This window comes from Saccopteryx leptura, chromosome 9 (genome assembly GCF_036850995.1).
Source record: "Saccopteryx leptura isolate mSacLep1 chromosome 9, mSacLep1_pri_phased_curated, whole genome shotgun sequence".
NCBI lineage: Eukaryota > Metazoa > Chordata > Mammalia > Chiroptera > Emballonuridae > Saccopteryx > Saccopteryx leptura.
Window position 1 is genome coordinate 32,752,009 of NC_089511.1, and position 21,477 is coordinate 32,773,485.

The 21,477-nt window shown below is 42.5% G+C and overlaps 1 protein-coding gene across 1 annotated transcript in view; it reads left to right on the top strand.

Annotated features, from left to right (window-relative positions):
• The window catches only part of CDH13 (cadherin 13), a 1,120,140-nt gene that overhangs the window by 952,563 nt on the left and 146,100 nt on the right, over window positions 1-21,477 (top strand). Inside the window, exon 8 of the mRNA XM_066348214.1 lies at window positions 11,479-11,619. Coding sequence (XP_066204311.1) covers window positions 11,479-11,619 — 141 coding nt within the window. The remainder of the gene's footprint in view (window positions 1-11,478; window positions 11,620-21,477) is intronic.

Here is a 21,477-nt window from a genome sequence, read left to right on the forward strand (position 1 = left end):
GGAACGTCTCCTTAATTCCCCCTCTCCCTTGTGTAGCTTATGTGGTCCCTCCTTTGTGACACCACAATGCTCTGTTCTTACTCCCATCCTGTTCTGCAGAAATTATCTGGGTATGGGACTCTCCTGCTAAACCTGGCTCCCTTTCCTTGTCACCACTATGTAGCACAAGGCCTAACACTTCTGATGTGCTCGGTTCATGGTTGGTAAATTAGGGTAACCTCCACATAGCCTCCCTGAGCACCCCACATTCTGACTCCCTTCACATGGACCTTAATTGGTAATGTTCCAGTAATGTGGTATCTCATCATATCTTACATATAGTACCTGCTTTTTTTTTTTTATCATTTATCTAGACTATAAATGCACCAGAAACAGGGTCTGTCATTCATCACCCCCTAGCAGAGTTACTTGAACCTAGTAGACACTATATAAATGTTTCAGTGGAAGCAAACTGAATGTCAAATATTTGCCACTGTGGGTCTGAAGGGGGTGATTTTCCAGATACTATGAACAGCATCGGCAGTTTATTTACTGTAACTCATCAGTAACATCGAGAGGTGTACACTTCTCCTGGAAGTGTTTTATTTGATTTTGGTATCACTTAGGTTATTCCAGCTGTATATGTCTAAGACTCGGTGTTTATTTCCCCTGTTGCTAGCCTGCCCCGCTGGCTTTGTCAGCAACCAGTAAATCTGGGGGAATGAGCTCTGCCCTCTCCTTACCCACCAGACCCGAGCAGGGAACGGAAACAGGGGACAGCCAAGAACACAACGTCCATGTTAGCGCTAAAGAGCAGGCGAAGGGAGGCAAACACAAGTCACACCCACCGCCACACTGCATGGGAGGACGGACGAACACCCCTTGCTGTCTACACTAGGAGCGAGGCATGTTTATGAGGGGATGTATGTGGTTCCCGCTGAATTTATGAACTACCTGCCCCTAGAGTTATGTGGCCACAGCGGATAAATCAAACTTCAGACAGACAGCAACTCGTTCTGCTTCAGATAATGTTTTCACCAATCTGTTTGCAGTATTTATAGACCAGGTGTCAGGTGAGGCGAACCTGAAGAAGAATGTGGTCCCTGTTCTGGTGCCATCGAGCAGGGAGTCTTGCCTGGCCTGGCCTCTCTGGACGAAGCTGGTGAATAAATAAATAAATTATGTCATATCTTTGCTATAAATTTCATGTTAATATTTCTTAAATGTTAGACAGCAAAGGGATTTGTTAGAAAAGCCTTCTCGCTGCTTTCTTTAAGAACTGAAGCACAGTTTCTAAGCTCTCACTGGTTCACAGTAACTGACTGTGGATATCTCTTTCCAGCTATACACTCAATGGCGTCTTGTTGGCAGCTTGAAATCAGCCGTGGTAGAAATATGTAAACGACCAATATTGAGAAACACTACAAAATCAAGAGACTCTGTTAAACATTTACAAGCACATCTCTCTACATAATTCATTGTTTTATTTTAAAAATCTATAATTGGCTAATTATTGCATAACTACAGTGTGCCACACACTAAATTAATAGCTGGGAGATAAATCTCAAAACAAGACAAATCCCTGACCTGTGAAGCTCAAACAGTCAGAGTCAAGACAGCCAATAAATAAGTAATCAATAAACAAGAATATTACAGACTATGATTAAGTGCTGGGGGGAAATGCATTAGTTATCTATTGCTACATAATAAATTATCCCCAAAACTTAATTGCTTAAAACAATAGATATATATTGTCTCCCAGTTTCTGTGCTCTGGGTGTGGTTTGGCTATGGACTTTCACAAAGCTGCAATCCATGTGTTTGTCCACTATCTACAGTTTCATGAGAAGGTTCGACTGGGGAAGGATCCACTTCCAGGCTCACTCAGTGGCTGTTGGCAGCATGCAGTTCCTTCTGATTGTTCCTAGAGGCCACCCTTAGCTCTGCCACATCTTTAGAGGACTTTCCCAAGGTCTACTACATGCTAACAACAGCTACTCTTCAGCACTGACATATGCCAGGCTCTGTGCTTAGCACTTTGTTATTTATTTTCTCACTTACCCTGAGAGTATTATTATTCTCCTCATTTTTTTTATTAAGTGAGAGTCAGGGAGGCAGGAAGGCAGAGAGACAAACTCCCACATGTGCCCGGACCAGTATCCACCCAGCAAGCCCCCTACATGGCAATACTCTGCCCATCTGGGGGCTGCTGCTCCATTGCTTGGCAACCAAGCTATTTCAGCACCTGAGGCAAGGCCATGGAGCCATCCTCAGTGCCCAGGGACAAATTGCTCGAGCTATTCGAGCCATGGCTATGGGAGGGGAAGGAAGAGAGAGAAGGGGAGGGGGAGGGGTGGAGAAGCAAACGATCACTTCTCCTGTGTGCCCTGACCGGGAATCAAACCCGGGACTTCCACATGCCAGGCCAATGCTCTACTGCTGAGCCAACTGGCCAAATCCTATTCTCCCCATGTTACAGGTAAGGAAACTGAGGCAATGAGAACTTAAGTAACCTGACCAGGATCTCTTAGCTACTAAGTGGTGGAGCCAGGGTAATAGTAATAGATCTCATTTCAGTTGTCCCTTCCTAAGAGTCAACCACCCTGCTCTGCAGTCAGGCCCCTGCCCTCATGGCGCTTCAAAGCAGTAAAGAATGAACATCAGCAGATGAGCAGGAATCAACTTGGAGGAACAAGTAGCAGCGGGAAGGTCAAAAGGAAGAAAAACAGGTTCCAGTGGAAAGAAACTCAGTCTGGGAGAAGCGCAGGAGACGTGTGGAGAGCAGTGTAGGATGAGACAAGATAAGGATGGGGGACTGCATGGGTTAATGGCAAAACCTTTTTCCATGTAACATTTATTTGTTGATTTCCCCCCATAGCTACCATTATGCTTGTTATTAGTGATAAATGTTCCGTTAAATGCATACTCATATGGAAGTCGCTGGAGCTGTGTAAACCATCAAGGGTCCAGTGATTGATTATGTGCCATATTTAATGACACGGCTTGATTTTCTTTTTTCAAGATGAAATGTTTGGTTTTCAAATCAGTGCGATCAGTGAACCTGGCTTGTGTCGGCGGAGATACACTCGAGGCTTTTTCTTGCAGACACACCATCTTCCTTTTGTTTCTAGGATATATATTAACCAGCAGTGCGTAGACACCCAGGAGGAGATAGCGAATGCAGCAGAAATGCATGACTGCAGAATTCAAACCAGGAGAGCAGCTTGACTCTCTCAGATATGTCTTACAGATCAGATAGTTTAAAATAAAATCAGAGCAGCCAATTTAATTTTCCCCAGTTTTGACACAGTGTGTTTCTTGGTCAAAATAAAATCCTATCTCATTGAGCTAGAGCTCCCCAAAGTATAAGCCATTCCCTGAGAATAAATGACTCTGGTTTGGAAATGCCACTGATATGCTCAGACCTTTGAGATATAATTCAGTTCAGGGAAACAGTAATACATCATCATTATCAACAGTAAAAGTAAATTGCCCACCTTGTGTATTACATACTGGCTAGGTGCCAGGGTCAAAGGCATGGTCCCTGCCCTTGAAAACTTTGTCATTCACTTGGGAAGATAGTAAATGGGTGTTCAAAATAAAACCAAACAGGAAATATAGTCAGTCTCCGGGTTACGAACAAGATAGGTTCTGTAGGTTTGAAAATGTTTAAGTACTTATATGCACGGAAAGGTAAAAATAAATACTGCGTTAAGACAAACATCTGCCTGGTTGCATTTAATAGGTAAGTGTACCTGTTCCAGCTTCCATACGAATTCAACTTAAGAACAAACCAACTGAACCTCTCTCGTTCGCAATCCGGGGACTGCCTGTATAACCTTTATATTAGTTAGAGTAGGCCAGACACTGTAACAAACTCCTCTTAAACCTGAGGGATAGGTTGTGTTTTGTACACCCCTGCAGTCTAAAGCAAGTCAGTGGAGGAGGCCTGCTCCATATAGGAACTGGGAGAATCTGGGTTCTTCCTTTTTGGGAAATAGAAAACATGGAGGGTTACATGGGAGGTTTAGAAGCCATGCCCATCCGTCACTTCTGCCCGTATTCCATTGGCCAGAATAGGTCACATGAGTTCATCTGATAGTCTAGCTACAGGCCCTGGAGTCCAAAATAGGATTCTGTGAACAAGCAACATTGGGCTTCACCACAGCCTTCTTTGGTGGCAAACAACTGAAGCTGATTCTGGCTGGTTTCAGTGCCAGAAAGTATCTCCTGAGTCAACATGGGGGTATATCACAGAGTCAAGGGAAGGGTCCCAGCCCCCAGAGGTGGCGTGCCTCCCACATGGGCAGAGAGGAGCACCACAGCAGTACATTCACTCCCAAAACATTTTAGAAGGCTACAGTCCCTCTAGGGGGTCTCAGGAGTAATGTGCAGAGGGGAAAGGTTTGTCCTACATTCTGTCTCCGTGATGCCTGGTTCCACGTTTTGTATCCCCAGAATCCCAGGGGAATTCCTGTGAATCCATCTGTGCAGGAAAGACAAAGCTGGCACATGGCCCTGACCCTGGGGCATGTTTCTCTGCATCAGGGTTTTCCCCAGAGAATGGGGCAGCTGTGGGCTGCCTAGGAGTTTTTCCCCCAGCAGGGTCACAAAGGCAGCGTGACTGCTGAGTGGGACTAAAATTAATATGCAGGTGTAGTTCAAATGAGAGTGAGAGTGACTACAAGAGCTAGGGACTTGGGGAAGACTGCCTGGCAATGGCTCAGCTGGAGTGGGAAGCAGGTCCCTGGTGAGTGGAAGGCATCCCAGTTGTGCAAGAGCAAGGGGTACATGTGGCATTTTTCTCTGGGTCTTTTACATTTCAAAAAAGGTGCCTTTATTATTGGTTGTTTGGTTTTTGTTACTGCTGTCATCTTGAGAGCAATCATGTTTATTACATAAAAATCCCCAAATAATGATAGGCCAAGGGACTTTTTATCTTAGAGTTGCTATTAAAAGTGAAAACTTGGAAACAACTCAAATGACCATCCAATAAGGAGTGACTGAATAAATGACAGTCGATCCATACAGTGAGCTGTTAAACAGCTGTTAAAATGAAGCAACAGGTCTGTAAGCACTGAGACAGAAATGATATGCTCAAACAAATTGTACAACTGTGGGAATGGCATTGTTTACATATGAGTGTATATAAAATGTGTGTGTGTGGTGAGCAGGAGAAAGGACAGAGACAATGAACTACAGTAACAATATTTACCTCTTGGATACGGAGTTGGGGAAGAGTCGGTGAGACTTCCCTTTCCACTTGAGAAAAAACCAGATCACTTCTATTCCTCTTACAATAATTGGATATATTTTCAACAATAAAAGTATTTTCATGGTAGCCTTAAGTTTACCAGAAAAATTGAGACTTTTGGAACATCTCTTCCCAAACCTTGCAATTTATCTACTTAATGGTCTAATTGATTTTCTACTAGGTTAATCAATATATTTCCCATTGCAGTCCTAAAGTTTTATTTACTTCAGGAGATAGGAATTGGCTGGTTCATTTTTTTAAATTATTTATAAAATTTGTTAAACTACAAGAAAGTGAAGCCGATGCGTCTTTCCTTGGTGCTATCATAAGCAGACATGAGAGTCTGCTTAGTTGTGAATCTGTTTTGTTGCCGTCATATGTCAACATGCCTGTCCTCAACCCTGAACTTCTTGAAAAAAGGGACCCTGTCTTTCCATCCCTATATCCCCAGCACCCAGCACAACATTTAGACTAGATGTTCAATAACTTCTAATGACTCCCCCTCTCCTTCCTCTCTGTCTCTCTCTTCCCCTCCCGCAGCCGAGGCTCCATTGGAGCAAAGATGGCCTGGGCACTGGGGATGGCTCCTTGGCCTCTGCCCCAGGCTCTAGAGTGGCTCGGGGTCGCAGCAGAGCGCTGCCCCAGAGGGGCAGAGCATCGCCCCCTGGTGGGCAGAGCGTCACCCCCTGGTGGGCATGCCGGGTGGATCCCAGTCGGGCGCATGCGGAAGTCTGTCTGACTGTCTCTCCTCATTTCTAGCTTCAGAAAAATAAAAAAAAAATAATAATAATAATAATAAAATAAATAAATAAATAAAAATAACTTCCAATGACGTAGACATATAAGTTAACAAAAAATTGTGATAACTTTGATCCAAAAAAAAAAAAATGTCCCTGTGGAGGGGGAAATGTTAGAAACAATAAAGTAGCCGTGGACTGATTGGAATGCTGTTGTGAGAGCCTGTGGTGATGCTGTCCTGCGGCAGCTTTCACACTTTGTCACAGGGAGTTGATCATAGCATTAGTTGCAGTATTAGTCAAGACTCCCTTGTTGCTATTCACAAAACATCTCTTATAAATGCCTTAAGTAAAAGAGAAATGTATTAGCTCATAGAGCTCACAGAATCTGAGGGGTGAATTCTGGCTTCAAAGATGACGATGAAAGAGCTCACACAAAGTTAAAAGAACTCCGTCTCCTCCACCTCTGCCCCTCAGTTCTGTCTTGTCTTTCTCAGACAATGAACTACAATAACGATATTTACCTCTTGGACACGGAGTTGGGGAAGAGTCGGTGAGACTTCCCTTTCCACTTGAGAAAAAACCAGATCACTTCTATTCCTCTTACAATAATCGGATATATTTTCAACAATAAAAGCATTTTCATGGTAGCCAACTGTCTCTGTATGGCCGCACATGGCCACGACCAGCTCCACACTTAGGCCCTCCCACCTTCAAGTCCAACAGAAAGAGGACATCCTTTGCCTAAGAATTCTAAAAGAAATATGTTTTGGAATCGAGGCTCAATCCCAGGTGGCCTCACTTGGGTTATGGGTTCATCACATGGCCATGGAAATGGGAGGTCCTGATGGTACAGGCCTGAGCCATTCGACCATCCCCAGATCAGGGATTGTGTCAACCCTGCCTGAACTCCGCCTGTGCTGTGAGTGAGGAAGGGGCGATGCTCGTAAAGGAATGAGAGCATAGGTACCAGGGCAGCGGGAATGGATGGACCCTGGGAAGGCAACCCAGCTCGTAGGCACTTCATGCCTGAGCAGCCCTGTAGCGCATGCCCACAGCAACCTGCACTGCCAGTTGGAGAAGAGGGAGTTCTGTGGGGACTTGACATCCTTGTTGGACAGCCACCACAGAATCACACTCATCCCCCAATTTGCTTTGTGGAGCGAGGTTGGCTATTCTTTTAGGGACATGCCATGCCTGACAGCATAAATTAACATGCTGGTAGAGCTGCTATGAAAATTGGTAAGGCCTTCTTGCAAAACAACATTGAAATAGGAATAAAAAGAGCCTTAAATTGTTCATACGTTTTGATCTAGTAATTTCATGTCTTGGAATCTATTAATTTCATTCAAAAATATATTGAAAACTTCCTAAATAAAGATATTTAGAAAGGAAGCTTTAGAAGTTTAGCTTTAGAAGGAAGTTGAAGATCCCCCTTGTGTTTTTGTCCTTTGCTTTGCATGGTGTTTAATTATTGGCTGGCATAAGCAATGGTTTGGGAGCTGTTATACTGGCAGGACTTTTGCAAGTGGTAGGGCCTTTAATAACCAAAATAAAGTCCCTTTTTATTTTGGTTATTGAAGGTGGTTCAACTTGATATTTACAGTGACAAAAGTTTTAAAGACTAGAAATAACCTAAAGTCCTAAGAATAGAAAATGATGAAGTTAGTAATAAATTAGGCATGTGATTATATTTTCTATAACTCTTAAAGTGATGACAAGGAATTTTATTGGTAAATGATATTACACAGAGAAAAATGTATTAAGTTTATCATGATCTCTTCAATATCAGGGGGAAAAATCTACATAATTTCTCATTTTCACAATGACATGCTTCCCACAACATGCAAGGTTTTATTACAAAAGTAAAAGAAGTCATACAAGAAATTAGACCTGACTAGCAATTCATATGCTTACTTGGGAAAAATTTTGAGGATGGTCCAATTTATTGGTTGCATTATCATCCAGCTGCAAAATATACAGCAAATAGTAAATCCCATTCAATGTGTCAGTGACAAGTACAATAGAAAGTCATTTACATTAGGCTGAGGGTTCTCCAGCTTCAGCCTGAGGGTAGATGGCATTTCAGGTACCTTTACAGCGAGGTGAGGTGCCGACTGAACCAGGTAGAACCAGAATTACCGAGGGCTGGGTTTGGTGTTAAATTCACTTTGCACTCAGCAGTTAGAGAATCCTGTGACCTTCATTCCTGGTGGAGGTCAGTTCACACTATATATGCATACCTAATTATATTGTGCACCTTAAACAATAGTACGTGTCAATTATATTTCAAGAAAGCTGGGCAGGGACATTGTGAGTAACCCTGTTCAAGGAGTGTATCAGCATCCACTCATATTCTAGAATTTAGAGTGTAGAGTCTTCCAAACCATGCAACAGGTACCCTACGGCAGTGGTCCCCAAACTTTTTTGGGCCACGGACCGGTTTAATGTTGGAAAATATTTTCACTGATCAGCCTTTAGGGTGGGATGGATAAATGCACAAAATAAAATTATGCGACCGGCATAAAAACTGTGATATTTTTAAATATAATTGTCAAACTCATGAGACAAACGTCAAGAGTGAGTCTTAGATGGATGTAACAGAGGAAATCTGGTCATTTTTTAAAAATAAAACATCGTTCAGACTTAAATATAAAACGGAAATAATGTAAGTTATTTATTTTTTCTCTGCGACTGGTACTAAATGGCCCACGGACCGGTACCAGTCTGCAGCCCAGGGGTTGGGGACCACTGCCCTAGGGAGCAAAGAGCTAATGACCCTTTAAAAATACTCAAAGGTTTTGGGGACAGCTAGCATTGAGCTGTGAAAAATTCCCATGCTAACGTTTAGCTTTAGAAGGAAGTTGAAGATCCCCCTTGTGTTTTTGTCCGTTGCTTTGCATGGTGTTTAATTATTGGCTGGAATAAGCAATGGTTTGGGAGCTGTTATACTGGCAGGACTTTTGCAAGTGGTAGGGGCTTCAATAACCAAAATAAAGTCCCTTTTTATTTTGGTTATTGAAGGTGGTTCAACTTGAGCTCTCGGTGTCAGTAATTAAGAAAGCGAGCCAAACTGGTTCAAGCAATAAGGAAGACGAATGCCCTAATTAGCTGCAAGTCCATAGGCAAGACTGGCTTCGGGCACGGCGTGATGAGGAGACTCCAGTGAAGTCACTGGGAAACATTACTTTTCCCTCCACGGTTCAGGTCTAAGTCTATCAGTACCCTGGCTTCATTCTTAGACAGACAGCCCTCACCCACCCCTGCTACAGCGGGAGATGGCCGACCCAGCTCCTGAGCTGAATGCTCCAGGTTTACACCACAGGGAAACAGAGCACCCTTCCTTCAGCTGTCCTGCACCTGAACTGTTCTCTGTGCCCCTGGGTTGGCATGCATTTCTTGGCTTCTTCTGATCAGGGCTCATTTCAAAAGCTGGCCAGAGTGGAGGGCAAGAAAAGTCAATCCAATCCAAAGTACATGGGCAGAGAATAAGTGGCCGGAAGTCCCCAAAAGAAATGTGGGTGCTGCCTTCCCGGAAAGATGGTGTCCTGGCTGATAGAGACAGGCAAGTCCACCGCAGGAGGCAATTTATTTTTTTTATTATTTGTTGAATTTATTGGAGTAACATTGGGGTTAATAAAATTCTATAGGCTTCAGGTGTACAATTCTATAATTCATCATCTGTAGGTTGTATTATGGGTTCACCACCCCAAGTCAAGTCCCCTTCCATCACCGTTTATCCCCCTGTGACTCTCTTCCACCTCCCTCCACCTCCCCCTGCTTTCCCTCTGTCTGGTCATCTCCATGCTGTTGTCTGTGTCTAAGTGAAATAAGCCAGTCAACGAAAGACACATACCATATGATTTCACTTATATGTGGAGTTAAACGAACAAAAGAAACTAACAAAATAGAAACAGACTCAGAGACACAGGGAACAGACTGACAACTATCAGCGGGGAGGTGTAGGGGGCTGGGTAGAAAAGGTAAAGAGATTAAGGGGAAAATAAAAAAAAAGAACTCACAGAAGATAACTGAAATGCAGGTATGATTACTTACCTGCCACGCACTTCATCTTGGGGGCTGGGCCACTTGATTCATTGTTCTGAGAGTGTTTAAACACGGTAGCAGGCCCTGGCCGGTTGGCTCAGCAGTAGAGCGTCGGCCTGGCATGCGGGGGACCCGGGTTCGATTCCAGGCCAGGGCACATAGGAGAAGTGCCCATTTGCTTCTCCACCCCCCCTCCTTCCTCTCTGTCTCTCTCTTCCCCTCCCGCAGCCAAGGCTCCATTGGAGCAAAGATGGCTCTGGCCCTGGGGATGGCTCCTTGGCCTCTGCCCCAGGCGCTAGAGTGGCTCTGGTCGCGACAGAGCGACGCTCCGGAGGGGCAGAGCATCGCCCCCTGGTGGGCATAGCGTGGCCCCTGGTGGGCGTGCTGGGTGGATCCCGGTCGGGTGCATGCGGGAGTCTGTCTGACTGTCTCTCCCCGTTTCCAGCTTCAGAAAAATAAAAAAAATAAAAAAAAAAATTAAACACGGTAGCAAAATGTCTGTCAAATATTCGAATAAAAAACTTGTGTACATTGAACAACAGTATTGCAATATTGCCTGTGTTAAATTCATCCTTGTTTAGATTAAAATGCATCTTCCAAATTTAACATGACACCAAAAACTAAAATGACTAAAAATGACATGTAAGCAGCACAGTACAGGTGACTCTAAACCTCGGTTGGTATTTTTTTTACCTGTAACATGAGAACAACAAATGTGGTTCAACACGCTTGTTGGAAAGACTCACAATGATGATTTGTGAAAAGTACAGGAATTTTATGCCTGGCCCATCAAATTGTTCAGTAGATGTGAGTCCTAGAGGCAGATTAAGGTCAGTTGAGGCCCCCAGGCGCAGAAGAAAATATTGGGCTTCTTAAAAAAGAGAGAGAGACAGGGAAAATAAAAATACAAGTTAACAATATTTTTAAATACTATGTACTATTAATGTTAAAATTGCACAAATGAAACCAAACTTGGTGTCATTAGAAAAAAGTATAAAGTTGGGGTTTTGTGGGGCCCTTCGGAAGTCGGGGCCCAGGGTGGGCGCCCAGTGCACCCGCCGTTAAATCTGTCTCTGGTGAGTCCTTTAAGCTGCCATCTTTGTCCTAATCTCATTTCCAGGTCCGTTTCATGAGGTGAAACGACATATGTGGGTATAAATATCAAACATGCCATGTATACCCGGACCCCAGAAATGAAACATTCTGGAATGTCTCAAACATCTCCTTAAATAAGAACTGAAAATAGATTCCATCCCCACAGCCAACTCCAGCCTAGAATAGTGACTGTCTTTGTTTTAGAGAGATTCCAAAGGCTTAGTTATACGCCAGAGGTACAGGTGCTGCGACCGATGAAGAGCCTGCCCTGCTGGAGGACAGTATAGATAGAGGCAGCTCAAGCAACATGCCTGCCACCTGCCTGAATCTAAGTCCATCTTCTCTGTTGTTTTTTTCTGCTTTGTAGACTCTGGAAAATCCCAAGTATGAGTTGATCATCGAGGCTCAAGATATGGCTGGACTGGATGTTGGATTAATAGGCACAGCCACAGCAACCATCCTGATCGATGACAAAAACGATCACTCGCCCAAATTCACCAAGAAAGAGGTAAGGCCCTGCTGAACACCACCCTTATGGTCACAACCGTGATTGCTGATCAATATTAAATTCCGTGTACCACGGCCCCTGCTGGCTCCGTTTGCAAAATCAAAACTCTCCATTTTGGGAAAGGATGATGTTTTGTGCCAGAATACTATTTCACATTTTTATCTTTTTATTTTTTTTGTAAAGCTGAAAATACCAGAGCGTTACGAGAACAAAAGCATTGAATCTTGTTAAAGTCCATAAGAAAATAACATTGAATGCCAAAATGCCATTTTCATAGTTTTATCGGTGCTATTTAGCGGTGAGTTATGTGTGTCCCATTGTGATTTTAGCATAACAATAACTATCTTTTCAGCAAGCGTGCATTGAGAGGCCAGGCAGAACAGCTGCGAAAGGTAAAGCAGATTTTCCTGGTAACGGCAAGGTGGCCCAGGAGCTTATAAATAACAACCCAGTTAGCATGTCTGGGGGAGCCGTTATTTACTCCGGGCTCCTGTGCTTTTATGATTATGGATCATGGGTGTCGTTTCCCATTTATTCCAAAGGAGCAATTTTGGGGGACGGGCTGAGGACACAAAATTACATTCTTGGTTGCTTAATCTTTCTCCCAAATAGAAAGACATTTGCACTACGCATCTGATGGAAATGTTCTAAGATCACGGTTTCTTTGAGGGTCATGGCTAGGGCCAAGGATTTGATGCCCCTCTTCCTGACCGAGAGCATAGAATTAGTGGTTGCCGCCCCTGCCATTTGCCAAGCCTTTGATCTGCATCCTGCATCACCACGGGCTCTCCTTTATCTGTTCCCTTCCGTAACTGTGTGAGGTGGGTTTTGTTAACCTTTGACCAATGAGGGAGCTCATTTTAAGCTCAGAGGATCTAGATTCATGCTCGCAAGTCCTGGGCAAAGTAAAGGGCAGGAATGGGGTGAATGCAGCTCCATGTGAGTCATCTCTGAACGCTTCCGCTGCTGCCCAATGTCCCCACCCTCCAAGGCGTCAGAGAAAACTCCTGCGTCTGCATTTGCAGCTGCCCCACCCCTCTCTCAGGAGCCTAGGGACTGTCCCAGACAGCTCAGGACGGTGGGTGGGCAGAGTCCGCGGTAGCTGATATGGCTCCATTCTGTTGTGCCCGTGTGATGTTCCTGTAACTGCGTACATTTTGCCCATTAGTCCCGTGTTTCTCAATCTGGTGTTCCAAACAAACTGTCCCACAAATTACCATTATAGAGCAAGTGGTGGGGGAGATTTCAAGGTCAAACAGATGTGGGAGCATTGAGTCGGATGGTGTGAAAGATTTCTTTGACTGTGGGACTTGTGGGTAGCTCTAAGCTGCTGTGTGTTTCTCTAAGAAGGAGAGGTGTGGTCTGTGTTAAGCCTAATCTGGAGGGACCCGAAACATTGAAGACATGAACAAAGTCCGTCAATTACACACCAAAGCTTTATTGTCTAGCTTGGCCAAGCGGCGGCTCCTCCAACCAACAGTGGTCTGAGGGAGCACGCACTGGCCCTTTGTTCTACTTAGTTTTTATAGTTTTGTAAGTGGGAAGTACAGAAGCAAAAATTGTAATTAGGAGCCCCTTACCACTTTATTGGTTATAGTCATATGTCCTTTAACATGATAGGACCACGTTCAATTTGCAAGCCATACATTATTTTGGAGAAAACAAAATTTATAAGTCAACACAATGGTAGGAAGATGTCTCTTTACATATTAAAAGGCTTTCCTATATTATCTAGTGTTTATCTGCTATCTCTCTGTCTAGAGTCACACATGTTAACCACATGCATTTACATAGTAGAGGTAGTTTCTGTGGGGACAAATGCCCGTAAATGGCTCATTGCTATAAGAAAAGGTTTATTTTGGCTTTTCTCTCCCTGTACCTGGCTAGCCATTCGCCCCTTTCCCCACAGGTGTGGTGGAATGTCTGGGGATCCATGTTTTCCTCCCGTTTGCATTTACAATACAATGCCAAGGGCCATCCTGGTCATGCCAATCACACAGTACAGGGACTAGTCTCACAATTTCTCTGCACACCTTAACCCAAATTAATAAAATGTTCTTCAAGCCTCCCAAAATATTAATATTAATTCTGTAGCTTTTGGTACTTTACAACACCTGCGGGTGAGGTGGCGCAGTGGCTCCTCAGTCTGGCGGCTTTCTAAGATTTATTTAGCCTGGGAATGATTTTTCCTGGACCACTTTATCGTGTCTCATTGAGCTAATGTCCCACGGAATAGTCACTGGGGATATGGTTTGTCAGTAGAATTTCTTGTGAACCTATTTAAAAAAAAAAAAAATTCAAGGCACATAGTAATGAAACTAGAAATTAGATAATCCCAATCTAAAATAAGAAAACCTATCAGATTTATAAAGTGGGTGAGATTAATTAGTTACTTCAGTGAGCTTCCTGTGACTCGGGAAGAAAAGGAGTGCTTTGTCCTGCTGAATATTGTGAGAAATAATTTTTGATTGTTTTTGTTCATTCCACTGAATTCAAGGAAAGGAAAAAATGAACGTACTTCTTCACCTAAAGTAAGAGACCCTGAGTAGCATAATGGAAAATATATTCTTCACCTGTGGCTATTAACAAAAGCACTAAATGATCTTCAATGGATGGTGGGCAGCGACCTTGAGATTCCTCAGGGCAGGGCTGGTGCCCAGCTCCTATGGAGATATAAGAAATAAAACAAGAGGCCTGGATAGCTAGCGAGAGCATCAAAGTCGCTCTCTCTCTCAGATGTTATGTGTCCCTAAGGAGCCTTTGTCCAATGTTAGATAAACTAAATTTACAGGTAAATTTTCTAACATGTTCCTGAAAGGTTGGTGGTTGTTGTTGAGGAGGGATCCATGTTCTGGATGTCAGAACTGCTCAGGGCAGCATAACAGGGATATGGAGGGGTGGGTGCTGGGCCCAGAACTGGATTCCAATCCTGCTTACCTGACAGGGGACACGAGCATGTTAACCACCTCCTTTTTCATTTCTTCACCTGTTAGTGGGGCTATGAATAAAGCCTACCTCTAAAATAAAAAATAAAAGTAAAATGATTGAAAAAATGATAAGCCTTAGGTTCTTATGAATATTAAATGAGTTGATGATGAAAGCATTCAGATAGTGCTTCTCGCCTCCTATTCTCTAGAGCAGTGCTGGTCAACCTGGTCCCTACCACCCACTAGTGGGCATTCCAGCTTTCATGGTGGGCGGTAGTGGAGCAACAAAACTATAAATAAAAAGATAGATTTAACTATAGCAGGGGTCCCCAAACTATGGCCCGCGGGCTGCATGCGGCCCCCTGAGGCCATTTATCTGGCCACTGCTGCACTTCCAGATGGGGCACCTCTTTCATTGATGGTCAATGAGAGGACCATAGTTCCCATTGAAATACTGGTTAGTGTGTTGATTTAAATTTACTTGTTCTTTATTTTAAATATTGTATTTGTTTCCATTTTGTTTTTTTACTTTAAAATAAGATATGTGCAGTGTGTATAGGGATTTGTTCATAGTTTTTTTTATAGTCCGGCCCTCCAACAGTCTGAGGGACAGTGAACTGGCCCCCTGTGTAAAATGTTTGGGGATCCCTGAACTATAGTAAGTTGTTTTATAAAGATTTATTCTGCCAAACTTAGCAAAAATCTGACATAAAGTACTTGGTAAATAATTATTATTATATGCTTTAACTTGCTGTAACTCTGCTTTATAAATTTTATAAAGTAAAGTTACTTTCCTACTTTATAAATCACCATTACTATGGAACCGGTGGGTGGCTAGAAAATTTTACTATGAACAGAGATACAAAAGTGGGTGGTAGGTATAAAAAGTTGACTACAGGAGAAGACAAGATGGCGCTGGAGTAGGCAGACGTACCAACTTCCACCTCCCAGAACCAAAGTGGATTACAAACTAATTTTAAGAACTATCATCTGGAAAAACCAACTTTGGACTAAACTAAGAGGACTCTTCAACCAAGGAACACTGAAGAAGCCACACCGAGACTGGTAGGAAAAGCGGAAACACAGAGAGGGCTGCCCAGCTCCCCAGAGCGAATGGCAGCTGGGAGAGACTCGTGTGGCGGGAAGTCAGTTTAGCAGAGAGGGAACGGTCCTGAATCCCAGGAACAAAGCCCCAGCCTGCAGCCCCAGAGCCTAGAAGAGGCGTATGGACAGTATTTAGCTGGAAACAAGTCAGGATACTGTTTGTGAGAAAGAGACTGATTTCTCAGACCCAGGATTCTTCTTAAAGGGACCACACAGACCACCTCTCTCACAACCACTCACCTGGGGCTCTGGAGGACAGGGAGAGAGGAGAGTATCAGAGTAGCAGGAAGAGAGTGTAATCTAGGAGGCACAGGGAGAAACATTTTGGGAGACAGCCACCCTAACCCCTGGGACAAGTCAATCCCCAAATCTGAAGTGAATATTTCCCCTGGAAACAGCAATACCAGCAAAGGGAAGCAGGACACCAGCCAAACAAGCTCTCCCGCAGCACTCAGAGCAGAGTCGCTTAGAAGGAGGGAGCTTTCAGGACTACAGTAGTAAGTGTTAGGGTCTGAGCTGCAGCGCCCCCACTCACACGACTGAGGGCTCCCCGGAGGGCAGGCGGTGGCGGGATGCGGAAGCACGGTTCTGTCGGCAAGGGTGGAAGCCAGCTGGCCACCACTGAGCCAAGGTGTGAGATCAGTCTTGCCCGCTGGAGCCAAAAACCCAGAACAAGCAGAGTCCTGCTACTGAGCATGGGCACGCAGTCCGGCCTGGCCAGTGGAGCCAAGGCTTGCAGCCATCCCACCAGTGGGCTCCTCCTGCAAGAGTGGGGTGAAAGCCGGGAAACAGGTGGAGACCCACAGCTGAGCAAAGGTACTCACCACTGCCCTCAGGGCTGAGCATAACACCACCCACGGGGGCGGGGCAAAGGCCAAGGCCACCAAGGCTTGTACACCCGAGCACATGATCACAGCCACTCCCGTGAAGGAGAGGAGGAAACCACAGCAACAGCCCCAGTGGGCAGGCACCGGCAACGCCCATACCCAAAAGCCCTAGGCAGCAAAAGCAGAGGAGGTGGTGGGCCTGCAGACAGACCATACCTAGGGAACAGAGGCCACACCCAGTGGACTCCAGTGGCCAAAACCTTCCTTTACACAGAGAAAATGAGAAGGCAGATAAATGCAACACAAATGAACCAAGAGAAATCCCCAGAAAAGGACCTGAATGAATCAGATATAACCAAATTACCAGAAGCAGAGTTTAAAATAACGATTGTTAGAATGCTCAAAGATATCAGAACAACAATAGATGGTCATTATAAACACCTAAATAAAGAGATTGCAAATATAAAGAAGGACATTAAAATAATAAAAAAAGAATCAGTCAGAAATGACAAATACAATATCAGAAATGAAGAACACAATGGAAGGAATTAAAAGCAGGATGGATAAAGCTGAGAATCAAATCAGCGAGTTAGAGGACAAGATAAATAAAGGCACGGAAGCAGAGCAGAAAAAAGAAAAGAGACTCAAAAAGTCTGAGGAAACTCTAAGAGAGCTCTGTGACAACATGAAGAGAAATAACATTCGCATCATAGGGGTTCCTGAAGAAGAAGAGAAAGAACAAAGGATAGAGACTTTATTCAAGCATATCATAGCTGAAAACTTCCCTGAATTAAGGCAGAAAAACATCTCACATGTTCAAGAAGCACAGCGAACTCCATTAAAGAGAAACACAAAGAAATCAACACCAAGATGCATCATAATTAAAATACCAAAGCTAAGTGATAAAGAGAAAATATTAAAAGCTGCTAGAGAAAAAAAGACTATCACCTACAAAGGAGCCCCCATAAGGATGACTTCTGACTTCTCAACAGAAACACTTGAGGCCAGAAAGGAATGGCAAGAAATATTCAAAGTAATGCAGAACAAGAGCCTACAACCAAGACTACTTTATCCAGCAAGGCTATCATTTAAAATTGAAGGAGAAATAAAAAGCTTTCCAGACCAAAAAAAACTCAAAGAACTCACTACAACCAAACCAAGGCTGCAAGAAATGCTAAGGGGCCTGTTGTAAACAGATCAAAGGAGAAAAAGAATATAGCAAAAGAGGAATACAGTTTTAAAGAAAATGACAATAAACAATTACATATCAATAATAACCTTAAATGTAAATGATTTAAATGATCCGATCAAAAGACATAGGGTAGCTGCGTGGATAAGAAAACAGGACCCATACATATGCTGTCTACAAGAGACACACCTTAAAACAAAAGATGCACATAGACTGAAGAAAACAAGGATGGAAAAAATATTTTACGCAAATGGAAATGAAAAAAAAGCTGGGGTAGCAATACTTATATCAGACAAAATGGACTTTAAAACAAAGACTATAGCTAGAGATAAAGAAGGTCACTACATAATGATAAAGGGAGCAATCCAACAGGAAGATATAACTGTTATAAATATCTATGCACCTAATATAGAAGTACCTAAATATATAAAGCAGACTTTGATGGATTTAAAGTGCGAGATCAACAGCAACACTACAATAGTAGGGGATTTCAGTACCCCACTAACATCACTAGATAGATCCTCAAGAAAGAAACAGCAGACTTAAAGGACATACTAGATCAACTGGATTTAATAGATATCTTCAGAACCTTTCACCCTAACGCAGCAGAATATACATCTTTTCAAGTGCTCATGGTACATTCTCTAGCATAGACCACATATTAGGGCACAAAAGCGGTCTCAACAAATTTGAGATTGAAATCATATCAAGCACTTTCTCTGATCACAGTGGCATGAAACTAGAAATCAACCACAACAGAAAAACTGAAAAATACTCAAACACTTGGAAACTAAATAGCATGTTACTAAATAACGAATGGGTTAACAATGAGATCAAAGAAGAAATTTAAAAATTCCTAGAAACAAACGATAGCGAGCATACATCGACTCAAAATTTATGGGACACAGCAAAAGCAGTCCTCAGAGGGAAGTTCATAGCATTACAGGCATACCTCAAGAAGCTAGAAAAAGCTCAAATAAACAACTAGACCCTGCATCTAAAAGAACTAGAAAAAGAACAAGTAAAGCCCAGAGCTAGTACAAGAAAGGAAATAATAAAGATCAGAGTGGAAATAAATGACATAGAGGCTAAAGAAACAATACAGAGGATCAATGAAACCAGGAGCTGGTTCTTTGAAAAGGTAAACAAGATCGATGAACCTTTAACCAGACTCACCAAGAAAAAAAGAGAGAGGACTCAAATAAATAAAATTAGAAATGAGAGTGGAGAAATAACAACTGACACAACAGAAATACAAAATATTGTAAGAAAATACTATGAAGAACTGTATGCCAAAAAACTAGACAACCTAGATGAAATGGACAAATTCCTTGAAACATATAATCTTCCAAAAATTAATCTGGAAGAATCAGAAAACCTAAACAGACCAATTACAAAAAATGAGATTGAGACAGTTATCAAAAAACTCCCAAAAAAGAAAAGTCCTGGGCCTGATGGCTTCACAAGTGAATTCTACCAAAGATTCAAAGAAGAACTAACTCCTATCCTTCTCAAGCTATTCCAAAAAATTCAAGAGGAAGGAAGACTTCCAAGCTCCTTTTATGAGGCAAGCATAATTCTGATTCCAAAACCAGGCAAAGACAACACAAAGAAAGAAAATTATAGGCCAATATCCCTGATGAATTTAGATGCTAAAATCCTCAACAAAATATTAGCAAACCAGATCCAGCAATATATGAAAAAAATCATACACCATGATCAAGTGGGATTTATTCTGGGGAGGCAAGGCTGGTACAATATTTGCAAATCAATCAATGTGATTCATCACATAAACAAAAGGAAGGAGAAAAACCACATGATAATTTCAATAGTTGCAGAAAAAGCAGTTAGAAGGTGACAGAAGACAATTGGACTTTGGGTGATGGGAATGCAGCATAATCAAATGTCAAAATAACCTAGATATGTTTTCTCTGAATATATGTACCCTGATTTATCAAAGTCACCCCATTAAAATTAATAAAAAAAAAAGGTTGACTACCCCTGCTCTAGAGTATTTGTGGTGAAGATAGAGATGAAGAGGTGTTAAGAATGGTGATAATTCTGAAGGTTCCAGTGAGGACAGTGGTGTGAAAGACAGTGGAGTGAAGGCAGTGATGAGGAAGAGGATGATGAAGCAGGTGGTGGTGAGGAAGACAGAGTTGGTGAGCAAGATGATGATATGCCGATGACAATGTTTCTAGATTCTGAGGGGCCAACTGGCATTCTTATCTGAAGGGCCATCTCCCCTCCATGTTGAAAGTAAAGTTTCTCTTTAAGGTAATCTTTTTCCTTTAAAGTAACCTGTGATCCTGCTCAAGCACTTCACAGTATGTGGTTAGTTAGCATCCGAGAGTTCTAAGGGAGGAGAATTCTGGAGGAGAGATGGCAGGATCTGTGAAGTGCATCACTATGAATGAAAGGAGAAAGGCCAAGAGAAACCTGGTAGAGGGAGAAGGAGGACCACCAAGGCCTCAGCCCAAACGCAGTGGTCCCTAGGATGTGGAAGAGCGAAACAGCAGGATGTACTAGGAACAGAGGCAGAGGCGATACAGAGCTTCTGATCTTGTAGTTCAAATAATTTTTAGAGATGAAAGTCAAGGTGCAGTCATCCTAGAATGGAAATGGTGGCTATTTGGAGTTGAGGGTGCCTAGAAAGTTGTCCAAGAAGATGTTGTCCTCTATAACTTTGCACAGATATTAGGATATTTCTAAGGTAATTTACAGAAATATGTGGTTGTTGTTTTTTTTTATTCTATTTGACATGATCTTCCAACTCCAGAGAAATGTAATTTTTAATCTGTTTTAAAGATCCGTTTAAAGGAGAAGTTGTGGTTGGCCTCAAATAATAAAGACTGGAAATAATGCTCTGTTAGATGAGATAGAGAAATAGTTTCTCCTACATAAATGTCTGTTGGCAGATAGTTCAAGGTCAATATGGTGACAGCATGGCTTTATGAGTTTCCCAGATTCCTCTTATCTTTCTTATCTGCATTATCCAAGGCTGCCTCATGGTACAGTAGGGTCACTGAGGCACCAGCCATCAAGTCCATAGACCAGAAAGAATGAAGCAAGAAATTAGAAGGGCAAAAGAGAACCTGCCACCTCAGTTAATGTCATTTAAAAATCTTCCCCTGAAACTTAAATGACTTCCGCATCTGTCTGCTTAGCCTCCCTTATCTGTAAGGGACACTGAGAAATAAGTCCAACTACCATCAGTTGATATGTTGTAGCCCTTGATAACATAGCGGTTGTTATTAAGGAAGGAGATATTTTAAAGGTTATTTTTAAAAGTAAGTTCTCAGTGCAAAGTACACTGATTTGTTGTTCCTTTTGTGTTTATTTAAACTGACTGCAAGCTTGCTGAGAAGCAAGGTCCACCCCTCTTATTCTCTGTTGCATTCCCAAAGAGCACTCAAAAATTCAGTACTTTCTGAGTATTTTCTGAAGATAATTTTAACTTAGAAACACTGTCACTGGGTGTGATGAACCAAGGTCATACTTAAGATTGCGACTGATACATGGAAATCAATTTTTGCTCATTGACTTTCAAAAAATGTGGGTTGGAAGCATGAGTTTCCTTATGGAGAATCTTCTGTGAGTTTTCCTAATAGTTTTTTAAACATGTGGTTTTAACTGTTAGTTTTGGCTTTTCTAGATTAGGTATTTTGAAATGATTTTAGGAACTCTAGTTATACTCTCCAAACCCAGAGTTGGAATTATAGCTGAGACTAACAGTCCCATTTAGAACAAAGTGATTTATTTATTCCTCTCTCTAAATTTATTTTTTTTAAAAAACAAAAAACTTTATGAG